General features: G+C 34.9%; 1 protein-coding gene across 1 annotated transcript in view; it reads left to right on the top strand.

Annotated features, from left to right (window-relative positions):
• Positions 1–2,442: 2,442 nt before the first annotated feature.
• The window catches only part of LOC111621595 (cytochrome P450 302a1, mitochondrial-like), a 21,526-nt gene continuing 8,379 nt past the window's right edge, over positions 2,443–15,589 (top strand). The window contains exons 1-4 of the mRNA XM_023363773.1: positions 2,443–2,630; positions 2,986–3,119; positions 13,138–13,327; positions 14,503–14,544. Coding sequence (XP_023219541.1) covers positions 3,026–3,119; positions 13,138–13,327; positions 14,503–14,544 — 326 coding nt within the window. The 5' untranslated portion in view covers positions 2,443–2,630; positions 2,986–3,025. The remainder of the gene's footprint in view (positions 2,631–2,985; positions 3,120–13,137; positions 13,328–14,502; positions 14,545–15,589) is intronic.

Genomic DNA, 15,589 nt, shown 5'->3' with positions numbered 1-15,589 from the left:
ATCCACCGTACTCACCTGATTTGGCCCCCAGTGACTTCCACCTTTTTCCAAACCTAAAAAAATTCTTGGCTGGAAAGAGATTCCACTCAAATGACGAAGTCATCTCTGAAGTGAACGAGTATTTTGCACACCTTGACAAATCGACCTATTGTGATGGCATAAAAAAGCTAGAACATCGCTGGAATAAGTGCATTGCTAACAGAGGAGATTACATTGAAAAATAAAAAAAGTTTTAACATTATTTTGTTTGTTTTTCTATGTGAGGCCGCGAACTTTCCGAACAGCCCTCGTATTTATGAAATTTTTGTTACAGATGTAAGTGACCTTATTATATTATTGTTTAAAATTGTAAGAATTTATTTTATAAATGTTTTATAATATTTAGAAAAATTTAAATTTTTTTAACGTACAAATATATATAAGAATTTACAAGTTTTAGAATAATATCACTATAGAAAAATATGTTGGAGAGTGTCAAATCATTATAAGGTAATGTAATTATATAATCATCATACTGTTGGATATTATTATTAAAAATAGCAAGTTGTTGTAATTGTTTATATGTTTATATAGATAAGAATATCGCGTAAAAAATGATGTATATTAATGCAAAAACGAAGACATCACGTCGTAGAATTCAAAAAGGAAGACATTACGTTTACTTTTTCACGACCGATAAGTCACGCTAAACTAGAAAAGCGTCTCTCACCTGAAGCAAACAAAACCGGCTGGTCTTATGCTGCCAATCGTCTCAATTTATGAAACTTTGCACACAGGATCCCAGATGTGGCTCACTGGTGCGTTTACGATGCGTTTTAGGCCATAAAGTCGGGACTCTGACTCAAAAATAAGAAACTTTATACCAGCCTTAGTGTTTAGTTTTTCTTTAAAGTTTTAGTCTAGTCAATAAATACTTTTTTTTTATCTAGAAATTTGAACTTAAAAAAAACTAAATACTAATTAAATGAGCTCCCAAGTCAAAACAAACTTAACAAAATAATCATAAACAATGACTTTGCTGATTGATTGAGTGTCGATGATCTTGATTGACTGCTGATCTGAAGATTTTTGTGTTCTCAAAGATATAGTACAACAGAAGCATTCAAAAATCAATTAGGCTATATTTTTGACAAGCCTACATGTCAAGAGAATTCAGTACTAGCAATCTCTCAGCTAAAACTAGTAATAAAATAATTTCAGTGAAAGTCGCAAAGGACGCGACTTTTCGATCACCCTGTATTATCGATGGCCACTTATCTAAAATCGAAGAGAAAGTACGTTTTAATTCCGATGTATCGTTTGAATAACATGACGTTTCCGGTAACGTTTTGACGACATTCGGAAACGATTGGACCAATTGTCGCACATACGGCACCACCGTTCAACAGAAAAGCGCGAAACACTGCTCAACTTTAAACTGTGTTAAATTGTTTTTATGTTGTGTGTCGTGTTCTACGCTGTTTTCAGCCCTCTGTCGGTCTTAAATAATACGCTTTTGTTGTCGTAAAGTGCATTTTTATGCTCAGAAAACATCTAATGTTACTGTATCTTTAAAACCGTAGTTTCTAAGAGCCTATCAGCAACGTTGAGGACGGGTACACGACAACTGGGCCATTCACAATAGGCGATAGTGGGCAGTGCCGGCCCGAGGCAAGTTTTAGGATGGAGCGAGATCCTATTATAGCGCCCCTCCTTGGTTGCCCCTAATTTATACCCTTTAATTTTCTTTACCACTGAGGCACCCCCTTGGACTTTGCGCCTAGAGCGGCTGCTCCGTTCGCCCTATGGTAGGGCCGGCTCTGATAGTGGGTGACAGTTAACTTGGCGACAAAAACAAATTGTAAATATTGGTAAAATATATATAAATGTAAATATGGTTAAGGTTAAGACTTACGAGGTACGAGTTAATAATTATTTTCAGCTTAGGAAAAGGAAATGTTTTCGAATAACGTACTGCGTCGTTAATTATTTTGTTAGAAACAGTTAACTTCTGGCATACTTCGAGCTGCTTTCGAAGGAAATCAGTATTTCGAAATAAACTTCTCAGGAACTTTTATACTTTTTTTGTTTTAATTTATATCGTATTTAAAGTATAAAGTAATGTATTTCTAATCTTATGTAATTGTTGTCTTCGTTTTTACGATTATTTGTTAATTTTGGGATAGATATCAACCGTTTTTTCAAGGCTTTTCTGTTTACTTGTGAAAGTAAGTAAATAAATAAAGTATGCAACATGCATAAATATGTTTGTAAAACAATAATTAAATTAAAAGTAAACTGAACACAATAATTTTCACGAATCGAATTAACAGAACGAAAATACGAAATAAATCACGAATAATGCTCAGATAAACAATGTATATAAACAAAAATTTTATTTTAGTGGAGCGATAGGAATAGTAGGTAACCTTGCTCTATTAATGTGATGACGCAATTTTAGTAGCCAGTAGCAGGTATCTGTCCAAACTGGCTAACATCATGTTTAATTTATAAGTAATCTTACACAGTATAGGCCTATTATTTATTTAATGGAACGCAAATGCTGATAAACATTTTACTTGCTGGTCATCGCATTATCAACTATTGCTGTATATATTGTACTACTGCTGAACGAGTATATACAATAGAATGTAAGCTTGTTTCTCATAATTCTTAATTAAGTGAATTAGAAGTAAATAATGATTAAACTTTTAATTAGTGAATGGAGGGTTTTAAAAATTATTTAACAGTGAACAAAAACAAAAAAATGCTAAAGAAATTTTTTAAATGTATGTATTTTTGGAGAAATAAAGCCATTTTACAGTAACCTTGAATCTTATCTGAGAAAAACAGGAATCCAAGATAACGACTTCATGCTGAGAACATTTTGGAATTTCATTTTCGAAATTTCTGTAAAATATATTGGAGTTGGAGACGCGTTTTGACGTTTTGTATATACTCAGCGTTTGATTACTGTAATTATAAATATGATTTTTTTTCTCATAGAATATCCTATCTAACGATTAAGAATCTCCAATTGAGATATATGTCGATGTCACGAGTTGTTAAACCGTTTCAAGCAATACCTGGACCTAAACGTTGGCCTATTTTAGGACATTTTCATCTATTCAGTCCATGGGGTAAGATACATTCGATTTCGATATAAATAACATTTAATTTGTTGATTTATGATATACAAAGTTTCGATTCCTCATTCCTAACAGAAAATCTGTACTAAAAGGAGCGAGCAATTGTACAGAAAATATGTGTTTAACAAAATTACTGTTATAAAATATATTAAATTTTTATATAAATTTCATTTTAATTTAAATTTTAATATTATAAACCTAAATTATAAATATTATTTGATATTTAATTAGTTTATTTGAATATTGATGAAATTAAGTTAATAATGTTATTTCTAATTTTTACTTAATAAAATAAGTAGAAAATTAAAATTAATGATGACCGAATTCTTCTTATACAATACAGAAAAAATACTTTAAAAAGTTTCATTAAATGATGATGAGTAAAAATTATCAACGACTCTGCAAGCGACATCGCATTACATTTAAAATACTTACAACTCTAAATATTTTGGTATTTTTATTAAGAAAGACAGTTTTCTTAAATGTTATCTATATAATAAATCATTTAACGCTACTGTCAAACGATATTAATATCCTGGCTATTATAACACAAAAATCCTTATCGATGATGGAAATACTTTATAATTTATATAGGAAAATATTTCAAGGCGAAAACATAACTCATTAAAACAGGGAAACATTTAAGTATTGTATAAGTAGTATATAAGGGAAGAGGATTCGTTTGTATACGTGTTACGTAATTTTGGTGTGGGTGTGGAGCCTTACGGGGTGGCCCCGTAAGGCTCCTTAACGCCATTGCAGAAACCAACAGCAAACGTATTGTACAAAATAATGAAGTGAGGTAAACAGTACGGTACGCTACGCAACGCTTCGGAAACAAAAGTGAATCATTCTGTTATCCCAGAGTTGAGATCGTTACAAAATATTATTTTAACACATCATAAAAATTACCTGCACGCCCATATATGCGTTACGTAATTTATGGACAGCCCCTAAGACAATGTGAAGTAGTTGTCTTAGATTATTATCTAGAATATCAAGTACTGTATTTTTATGAATAAATGAAAACTGAATACGAATGAGAAACGCGAAAATAAATATAAAAATATACTAAGTTGTTATTACAATGATTAATACCGTGTTTCCCCGAAAATAAGACAGTGTCTTATATTAATTTTTGCTCTAAAAAATGCACTAGGTCTTATTTTCAGGGGATGTCTTATATTTCCATGAAGACGAATTCACATTTATTGTTGAACAATACGCTAAACAGGTTCGAGAGAACACCTTCCGACACATTCAACTTAACCTTTTTATAGTGTCCACCTCGAGCTCGATGACCAATTAGTGCTTACTGAACCGTAGTACTATGCAAATGTGATGTGGCGTTATTCCCAGCCGACCAATTAGCGATCACCAGCGATAACATTATGCAAATCTGTGATTCCCACGCCATAGTCTTATGCAAATCATGCCGTGTGGCGTAATTGTCTGCTGACCAATCAGTGGCTGTACTTTCAACCTTCTGTTGATGACCGTTACGACTAAAAAAAAACTTCGCTAGGTCTTACTTTCAGGGGGAGGTCTTATATTTCGCAATTCAGCAAAATCTGTGCTAGGTCTTATTTTCTGCGGATGTCTTATTTTCGGGGAAACACGGTAATAACATTGCGTAGAACATATTTATAGGACATCGTTAAAACGCAGATTGTTAGCAATATTTACAGTGTTTACCTTAAAACATTTTTAAAAGTGAGACATCCGTACAAAATTACAAAAAAAAAATTCCAGCAACGAGTTGTGTAACTTTCCCGGCTAAAAATATTTATGCTTGAGAAACACTTTGGAAGTTTAAAATTGTGTGATGCGCCATCTGTTGTGAGATTTTATTTTTAAAACAACTTTTATACTATTAAATATAATAAAAAGGCAAAAGGCTTAATTTTGAGGGTACAGATGAGGTTTTTTTTTTAATATTATAATACCAATAACAATTAAAATTTTCATTTAATCCGATCCAACGCGAGATATGACGCATGACCCCTCGAACTTTAACCAACAAACTCAATAGCATTGATGTCTCTTATATAAAAGCACCGTGCCAAATTTCATTTCTTAATCATTAGCCCATCCTGAGATATTAAACAAAACAGACGACGCCAACACATATACACATCCACGGAATTTTTTTCTGTTAAGTTTTGACTTTAGAAGGTTTGAAAACCTCGAGATTTGCAAAAACCCAGAGAGCAAATTTCCCCCGTTTTCAATAATGTTTTTCGTAATATCTACATAACAGACGGGAAAGTAAAATGAGAAAAAATAATAACATGAATTATATCGAAAAGTATTATAAACAATTTAAAAAACTTAAAACCTGGTTTTCCTTGACAGTACAAGTTAGTGCGTTATCTGAAGGATCAATCCTGTATGTTCTGTTGAATTATCGGTTTCAGACAATTCCCGATTTACTATAATTTGCAAAAAAACTTCAAAAAAGTTCGTAGAAAATAAAACGAAAAATAATAAAATACAAAAAATTAGCGTCGATATTATTGTCTGAGCGAGGCGAAGCCGAGTAACGATTAACACTTGACTTCATGCATTACTTGTCAACATTATAACTCTAGAATGAGTTGTCCAACTTGATGAAATTTTCTAGGACGACTCACCATCACTCAAGGATGAACTGATTAAAATTTCAACCTTCAAAAATGACCCATTTTTGTAGAACTGGAGATAGGTGTCAAAAAGAAGGTCGCGTTTTTCTTCAGTATTAGAGGCCAAAATGAGCTGACTAAGGCTACGTCCTACGTGGCAGCGTCTTTTTATCGAGCCTATTTATCCAGAGATGAATTTGATCAGTTCCAAACGGCAGTAGAGCTATATTCAACAAACGAGCAAGTTAAACAAAGCAACGAAGACTACTTGCAGTCAACTGGGTGCCCTGTTGCTTATATAGCATCTGAAAACACTTCAGATATTGCCCTGCCTTCGTCCAAAGATGACTCGGCTCTTGGTCTCTCCAAGTATTTGAATCTTTCAGATAATGCCAGAATCATACTGAGAGTCAATTTATGGGTGCAAGGAGGTCTCTTCAATGGCTCACAAGGAATTATACGCTACATTATATATGCTCCTAATGCTTGCCCTCCAGCTCTTCATGCGTTTATTTTAGTGGAATTCGATAGCTATCAGGGACTTTCCATCTACGGTAATCTGTTTCATAATAATCACCATAACACGCTCTTCGAACGATGGCAGTATATTGCGATCTCGTAGACAATTTCCCTTTACCTTACTCGATGACTATACATAAATCACAGGGATTAACACTTCCAAAACTCAAAATAGATATACTGTAGATAAAAAAGAGATAACTATCGGTCTTATCTATGTTGCATTCAGTCGAGTGAAAAAAATAACTGACATAATATTTTTAAACAGTTACAGTAAACATTGATACGAGTCAATGTGTAAGTCCAAGGTGTGATAGACATAGTGATAGAATTTCATGATGCGTTGGCATAGCAATTAATTAATGGCTTATTCTGAACTTATATTTATACCTTTAAATGATACAACAGAAATCAAATATATTGTTGAGAACGAATGATTCTTTCTCTCTTTTTTCCTTCATAATCTAGAAAATGAAGATGCAAGCAGTCTCGCTCCGACTACACACTGATACAGCGTTACATAATTAGTTATAGAAACGTAATTTATTCCAACTAATAATATACGATTTTTTCAATAAATTGTGATCAATTGCCAAGCTACTGTCAAACAATATTAATACCCTGGCTATTACAACACAAAAATCATTATCGATGACGAAAATATCTGATACTTTATAATAATTTACAGTGGTGCCTCGTATAACGTACGCCTCGAATAACGGACGCTGCGAACAACGGACTTTCTGTTTGGCCGTTACGTGACTCGAGCAACGGACTGGCTGCGAACAACGGACTTTCGGTTCGGCAATTACGTGAGGCAAACAACGGTCTTTCTGCGAACAAGTGCGAATGATGTTTCCACTTTTTTGCTGTTGCCAATGACAATCTGCTATTTTTATAATATACTAGCTGCAAGGACCCGCATCGCTGGGATGTTCGTACATTTCTATGTAATATAGTTGTTATTATATATAAAAGACTGTTTTTCTAAATAATCTAGAATCTAGCTGCAAGGACCCGCTTCGCTGGGTTTTTATTTGTGGGCAAAAAGTAACGACAGTGAAGATTAAGATATTATAAGACATTATAGCCAATCTTACCCGTTTTCACAAAATGCAAGAATTAGGTCCTCCGTTTCCAGACTAATTAGAGACCTGGTCCAGATTCTATTTCTGAACGTCTCCTGTTCACGTCCAGTCAAACGAACTATTTTCAACGTTTCTGGAACGTTTACAATCGTTCTATAATCGAACTAATATTCGAATTTTATGTTCGAATTCAAATTCGAATATTGTTCGAATTGTTCGAATTAAATTCGAACAAATTCGGACAATTTCGAAATAGAAAACCACTTTCAACCACTTTCAGCCCCATATCCCCCGCACCCTTATAGCTATCGAGACGCAACCCCCATAGTGCACGAATGGAGACTTGGGGCTACCACCACATACAAACAGCATTCATGTGCGATGTGTAGTTTTGGCGGAAAAGTGAAATATAGGGACANATGTTTTAACATGTATTTATATGGGAAAATGCATTTCGTATACGGACTTTTCACTTAACGGACGTGCACCTGGAACGCATTAAGTACGTTATACGAGGCACCACTGTATATACGAAAATATTTCAAAACGAAAAAATAACTTATTCAAACAGGGAAACATTCAAGTATTGTATAAGTAGTATGTAAAGGAGTAGTGGTTTGTATCTGCTGATTGCTGACGTTAGGGAATGGAAGGTAAATCTTTGATGTAAGATTGCACCTGTCGTTTCCCCACTCCACGCAAACATGTCTGAGATATTTGCGAATGTTTTAACTTCTGGCTTGTAGGGACGAGTACCTTCATTTCTGATGACTTTACTTTAGTTTTGGAAAGGGTTAGAAGGCAGTGGTATTTCCTTTAAGGAGATGAAAAGAAGTGAGAAGGTCATAGACGGAAGGAAAGGCATTGATGGCAGGGCCAAGGGGATGAAAATGTGAAAGAGAAGTTGGAAGAGGAAGGAGAGGACATGAACCTCATCAGATGCTTTTTTTAAACAGATACATAATACACATCATAAAAATACATAAAGTAAACAGATAAACATTACAATTGGATTATTTACAAGGATTACATATGATTGGGGCTGTACAGTTGGCATTCAGAGATAAGGAGGTACTGTACAGTACTAACGTCGGTAATTACATAGAGTCGGATGTAAACAGACCCGCGTAATCGACGAAGCATAGCACAATGCTGGACGTCCTTGCTTTGACAGCATGAGACAGCGATACATAGTGGTTATACAATTTACCAGTTACATAAAATTAGATGAGCGCAAAAAATGGACAAAGAGAGCAGCAGGGCTACAGGGATGTTACAAGTTCGCAGTAAGTATATTTCTGATGACTGGAGATAATGGGAATCAAAAAAGGGCAATTTGTGCTTATGTCAATTGCCCCATACATTATAACTTGTATTCCATTTACGACGCTTCCTTTAGAAATCCTTCAGGCAGCTTCCAATTTTCTTCTTACCGTAAATTGGAAGCTGCCTGTATTTAAATTAAATATAAAATATAATAAAGTTATAATATTCATTCAAAATGCAATAAAATTAATAAAATTAGATTATGTAATCTACAAGTTCAATTGGTTTCACTTGAATTTTTGTTTATATTATCATGTTTCTTAATTAATTTATAAATTTTATATTACGTATTAGCAATTTATTTAAATTAATTTTCATAAAACATAAATTAAAAAATTTTGCCATTATAAGTTCTAAAATTGGAATTTAAGTTTTTAAGAACATTTCTGGAATAAAATTTAGGTATTGAACAAGAGTTCAGAAAAGTGCTTTATAACAACAGTTCTTAAAGTTTTTATTGTAAAATTATATTCATGTACTAAAGTCCGTCCTAAAATAATATCATGTGTAGGCTCAATTCACATGTGAACTGCAAAATACCACTTATTTCTAAGATAGACGTATATAGGAGAAAACGCGATTTTTGAGTACAGTATTTAGTGTAACTTACAAGTTGTTTTTGCTCAGAAAAAAAAATCAGCATTGGCTACATCCCTTTATTAGTTCAATTTTAAGAGGAAGATTTTATTTCTTCACTATTTTCCTTTTCATTAAATATTTCAGAAAACAGCCTGAAAATGTTAATCCATGCGCTTGTTCCTTTTGCGTCGGTCACAATACCCTTCTATTCAGGTCGGATGGCCGAGCGGTCAAGGTGGCGGCACACCGCTCGAATCCGGACGGGTCAAAGAATCCCCAGGAATTTTTCGGGGGTGGTCCGTTCGGATATGTCGGGCCCCGTCCCTCACCACCCGGTCGCCCTATTGTGGGCTTGACCGAACCCATAATGGGCCTGCTTTAAGAGGCCCTTTTAGTGCCCACAGGGCGGAAAGAGTTAAAATTAAAAAAAAATAAAAATACCCTTCTATTGCAACATTCCAGATTTCAGGGGCCTTCCTAACTTTATGACTAAAAAGTTCTAAAGCGATTTCTTCTGGAGAAGTAGCACCCTTCGTGTTAAAAACAACAGAAAACGACGGATGTATGCACTATATCAGGGGTGTCCAACCCGAGGCCCGCGGGCCACATGCGGCTCAAGGCAAGTTCCAATGCGGCCCAATAAACGTGTAAACAAAACCAACAAATTTTTTTATTTATTTCAATGGCATAAACTCAAAGAAGACTAAAAAACTCAAAAACTCAAAGTCTTAAACCTTTATACATATTTTATTTTTGAATGGAAAGGAAATATTCTCAAATACTTGGGAATGTGTGAATGAGGAATACTAAGGAATACGCTGGAAGGAATACTAAATAAAGCTGTAGTTGTGACTCAAAGGAATCTAGAGTCAAATTCGGGGAAAGGAGTGAAAAGCCAAAAGATAAAAAGTAATGAAAAAGGTTAAATAGACCTTGTTTTATGCACACATTGACCCATAATTTTCCAACCTTCCTCACTTCTTTACCTTTCGTCCTTTCTCTCCTTTCCGTGCTTTTGGGTCTATAATCCTTTGAGTTCCAACTCCAGCATTATTTAGTATTCCTTCCAGCGTTGCAAGATTTGGCTACTTTGCGCCAAATTTGGCTACTCTTTTATTTTATTAAGTTTTAATACTTATTACTATAATCTCGACATGCTAATCCTTAAATATACAAGTATATTTAAGGATTTGGCCAAAATATACTTGGGCCACAAGTACAGTATATATAATATACTTGTGGCCAAAAACTTCATGACTTCTTCCAATATGGCCCAGAGAAACAAAAAGGTTGGACACCCCTGCACTATATGATTGAGGACAACGCACCGTCCCATTTTCGTGGGAAATTGTGGAAAAAATGGACGTTATCGTACCCTAATTACGCCATATGTAGGCCTATGTGTGCAGTGCTACATTTAAATTAATGCCCTGCTTTGTCGCTTGGCAATTTGCAGTAATTCACTTTAGGCAAAAAAATCTGTTCGCATGCATCGAGCCATACATAGACATTTTGCAATAATTTCTCCCAAATTATTCAAAATTGCACAAAACACTCATTGCAACATTTTAACAATGTGTTATAGCTGCGATATCACCCGGGAAACTGACCACTATCAGGTGTTAAATAGGTAAAGCAAACATGAAAAACTCGCGCAGCCACCGCGAGTCGCTCCCACCAACGGGCGGCGCGTGTTCAGTAGTTTTATACAGTCGTCCACTGGTACAGTACGCCTGACCCCAAGGGACAAATATGCCATCATAAACACAGCAATGAAAGAAAACAAGTCAATTCGAAGAACTCAAGTGAAGATAGGTTCATCGGGTTCTCGTCTTGTCNTTCCAACCTTCCTCACTTCTTTACCTTTCGTCCTTTCTCTCCTTTCCGTGCTTTTGGGTCTATAATCCTTTGAGTTCCAACTCCAGCATTATTTAGTATTCCTTCCAGCGTTGCAAGATTTGGCTACTTTGCGCCAAATTTGGCTACTCTTTTATTTTATTAAGTTTTAATACTTATTACTATAATCTCGACATGCTAATCCTTAAATATACAAGTATATTTAAGGATTTGGCCAAAATATACTTGGGCCACAAGTACAGTATATATAATATACTTGTGGCCAAAAACTTCATGACTTCTTCCAATATGGCCCAGAGAAACAAAAAGGTTGGACACCCCTGCACTATATGATTGAGGACAACGCACCGTCCCATTTTCGTGGGAAATTGTGGAAAAAATGGACGTTATCGTACCCTAATTACGCCATATGTAGGCCTATGTGTGCAGTGCTACATTTAAATTAATGCCCTGCTTTGTCGCTTGGCAATTTGCAGTAATTCACTTTAGGCAAAAAAATCTGTTCGCATGCATCGAGCCATACATAGACATTTTGCAATAATTTCTCCCAAATTATTCAAAATTGCACAAAACACTCATTGCAACATTTTAACAATGTGTTATAGCTGCGATATCACCCGGGAAACTGACCACTATCAGGTGTTAAATAGGTAAAGCAAACATGAAAAACTCGCGCAGCCACCGCGAGTCGCTCCCACCAACGGGCGGCGCGTGTTCAGTAGTTTTATACAGTCGTCCACTGGTACAGTACGCCTGACCCCAAGGGACAAATATGCCATCATAAACACAGCAATGAAAGAAAACAAGTCAATTCGAAGAACTCAAGTGAAGATAGGTTCATCGGGTTCTCGTCTTGTCTGTAAACGTCGATTTTAAAAATATAGTCTGCCATGACACTGATTCCGAAACCTAATACTATGTTTGCACACAACCCACGACTCACTTCGATCTCGATTTACCTACAATCTGAATTGTGACTGTCGCCAGTCGAACGTCATGCTGTTCGCACAGGCAATCCGCTCGAGAAGAACCCGGCTGTTACACGCGATGATAAAACTGACATAACTACGCGATAAGTCACGAACACCAACAAACAAATGGTAGTTTTGGTCAGAAATAAACACTTTTTCTTGCCATATATCTAAAAATAGACAGATGTCATCGTCTCTCTAGTTGTCTTTTTATTTCTCTGTTGATATAGCCCGACACGTGTTCCGCAGCCATCTTGTATTTTCTCGCGCGCATGGGATTGTGGGATCTCTCTTATGACTGGATCTAGTTTCAAGAACTCTCTTGAGTGGATCGCGATTGAACCTCGTTTCAGTCGAGATTGAAACCGTCGAGAGAGGTCGCACCAAGGCATAGTCGCCGACCTTGGTCACAATCTAGATCGAAATGCTCGGTGCGAACGGGGTATAAGTTAGCTCGCCTCGAATATGTCTAACAGCATTTCTCAGTACATTCTAACAAAAAGTATTACTGTATTAGTTATTTATTTATTATTTTTTGGATGAATAAAAGTTCAACCTGGAGGTCATAAGGAGGTCATATGGGGGCGAGTTGACATAATATACTACGTTCGCACACAATCCACGACTTGCCCCCATTTAGTAAATAGGGACAAGTTTCCCAAAGAAGTTCTCCCGGAGAGTGCTCCCTTGGCAGATCTCCCACATTGCGTTGCCTTACCTCATTACATCCTACATCCTACATCCTACATCGAACTATATTGAAATATAAAATTACAAAAATTGAAATAATATTAGATTCTTCAAATAATTGGATTTACGTAAATTTATGCATATTATTCTTAATGAAATAGTTTATCGAATTAAACTTATTAAAGGAATCTAACTTTTCTCTCTATAAGCATTATTAAATAGTAGAAATCTAATAATAGATAATTCTAAATTTATAAAGACGTAACCATAGCAATCGAAAAACTTAATATGAACAATTATATAGACTAACGAAGTAAATGTTAATTGATTACTTACTAATTGTGTTTATACATTATAGGGCCATATTCATTTGAGAAAATAATGGATGCTTTCCAGGATCTATGGAAAAAGTATGGATCTATAGTACGACTAGACTTGGGAACACCTTTAATTGTTTTATTCGATCCGAACGACATACAGGAACTATATATAAGAAACGGATCTTTTCCTCATAGGCCAGTTTTTGAAGCATTAAAGTATTACAGAACATCNTATTTTTTGGATGAATAAAAGTTCAACCTGGAGGTCGTAACGAGGTCATATGGGGGCGAGTTGACATAAGGCAACTTGCCCCCATTTAGTAAATAGGGGCATGTTTCCCAAAGAAGTTCTCCCCGGGGGTGCTCCCTTGGCAGATCTCCCACATATTGTGTTGCCTTATCTCATTACATCCTACATCGAACTATATATATATATAAAAATGGACATGTATGTCCCTATATTTCACTTTTTCGCCAAAACTATACATCGCACGTGAATGGTGTTTGTATGTGGTGGTAGCCCCAAGTCTCTATTCGTGCATAGGGGGTTGCGTCTCGATAGCTATAAGGGTGCGGGAGATATGAGGATGAAAGTGGTTGAAAGTGGCTTTCTATTTCGAATGTTTTGTTCGATTTTTTCGAATTTGTTCGAATTTAATTCGAACATAAAATTCGAATATTGGTTCGATTATAGAACGATTGTAAACGTTCCAGAAACGTTGAAAATAGTTCGTTTGACTTGACGTGAACAGGAGGCGTTCAGAAATAGAATCGGGACCAGGTCTCTAATTAGTCTGGAAACGGAGGGCCTAATTCTTGCATTCTGAGAAAACGGGTAAGATTGGCTATACAGTAATGTAATTATGTTAATCTTCACTATCGTTACTTTTTAAAAACCCAGCGAAGCGGGTCCTTGCAGCTAGTTGAAATATAAAATTACAAAAATTGAAATAATATTAGATTCTTCAAATAATTGGATTTACGTAAATTTATGCATATTATTCTTAATGAAATAGTTTATCGAATTAAACTTATTAAAGGAATCTAACTCTTCTCTCTATAAGCATTATTAAATAGTAGAAATCTAATAATAGATAATTCTAAATTTATAAAGACGTAACCATAGCAATCGAAAAACTTAATATGAACAATTATATAGACTAACGAAGTAAATGTTAATTGATTACTTACTAATTGTGTTTATACATTATAGGGCCATATTCATTTGAGAAAATAATGGATGCTTTCCAGGATCTATGGAAAAAGTATGGATCTATAGTACGACTAGACTTGGGAACACCTTTAATTGTTTTATTCGATCCGAACGACATACAGGAACTATATATAAGAAACGGATCTTTTCCTCATAGGCCAGTTTTTGAAGCATTAAAGTATTACAGAACATCTAAACCTCACATGTATAAATCTAGCGGTATTGTGGTAGAGTTAGTATTATATATCTTTTATTACTCTAAACTTAATTATTATTAATTTTTATAGAGCTTACAATATTCAAATAACGTTCATAATGCTTAAGGATAATCGATTTCTTTCCGTACAAATGACTTATCTAATTTGATTTCGCTCGGGTCAAAATAGTATGCTCACAATACTATCTTGACTCTTGATAGTCGGAGCCACCCAAATGGTGACTGCTCCGGGGCAAAACATATATTGGAACCCTACAGCAAATTATTGCCGTTTTTTCGTTATACAAGAGCATGCTCTTATAGAACAAAGTCAAAAAGAATTATAGAGTGTGGAAAATCGGCACTAATTATTTCACATTCACACATATTCCACAAAGTACCTAAAAAACTATTTTTAAAATCTTTTATAATATCGGAAGATTTATTTTGGCTTTGTATCTTTAATAATGGTTATCAAGATGTCACTGAATAATTATTATATGTTGATGACTATTATTATATTTGAATGACTATTATTATATTTACATCGACACAGCAATGCAGTGCTAAAACAAGCTGGCACAGGCAAAACATCAAAAACAAGCAATTTTCACAGAGAAGAGCATATTCTTATAAGTACGGAAATACGGCATATTAAAAGAAACGAAAAGAAATAAATCATGTATGGGCCCTACTTTCCCGGTTCTCAGGGCAATTTCCTCCTTTTGTGCTGTCTTCTGCGCTTCCGTATTGATAGTAACTAGGGTTTCTCATTTCCCGGTCTTTTGCTTGTCCCGAGATCCCAGGATAAAAGTGAACTGTTTCCCGGGATCCCGGGAAATCCCGGGTAGAATTAATTATTTTTAAGGTATACAAAATATCTTGAAATCAAATGATATAATTATTTTCCATTTTTTAAAGTAATTTTAAAGTTCTGTAAACTCCAAAATTATATTAATAATGCTGTGTAAGGTCTATAGGCCTATAATAAAAATTACCTTTAAATAACGTAGAAATTTTCACAAATAGAAAAAAATTAATTAAAGTTTGCTGGAAACTGCATACAACAACAACAAAAAAA

Source organism: Centruroides sculpturatus, unplaced genomic scaffold (assembly GCF_000671375.1).
Source record: "Centruroides sculpturatus isolate CEXI.00-Female unplaced genomic scaffold, Cexi_2.0 scaffold175, whole genome shotgun sequence".
NCBI classification, from domain to species: Eukaryota; Metazoa; Arthropoda; class Arachnida; order Scorpiones; family Buthidae; genus Centruroides; species Centruroides sculpturatus.
The sequence above is the reverse complement of the archived record's forward strand: the minus strand, read 5'-3'. Positions and strand labels throughout refer to the sequence as shown.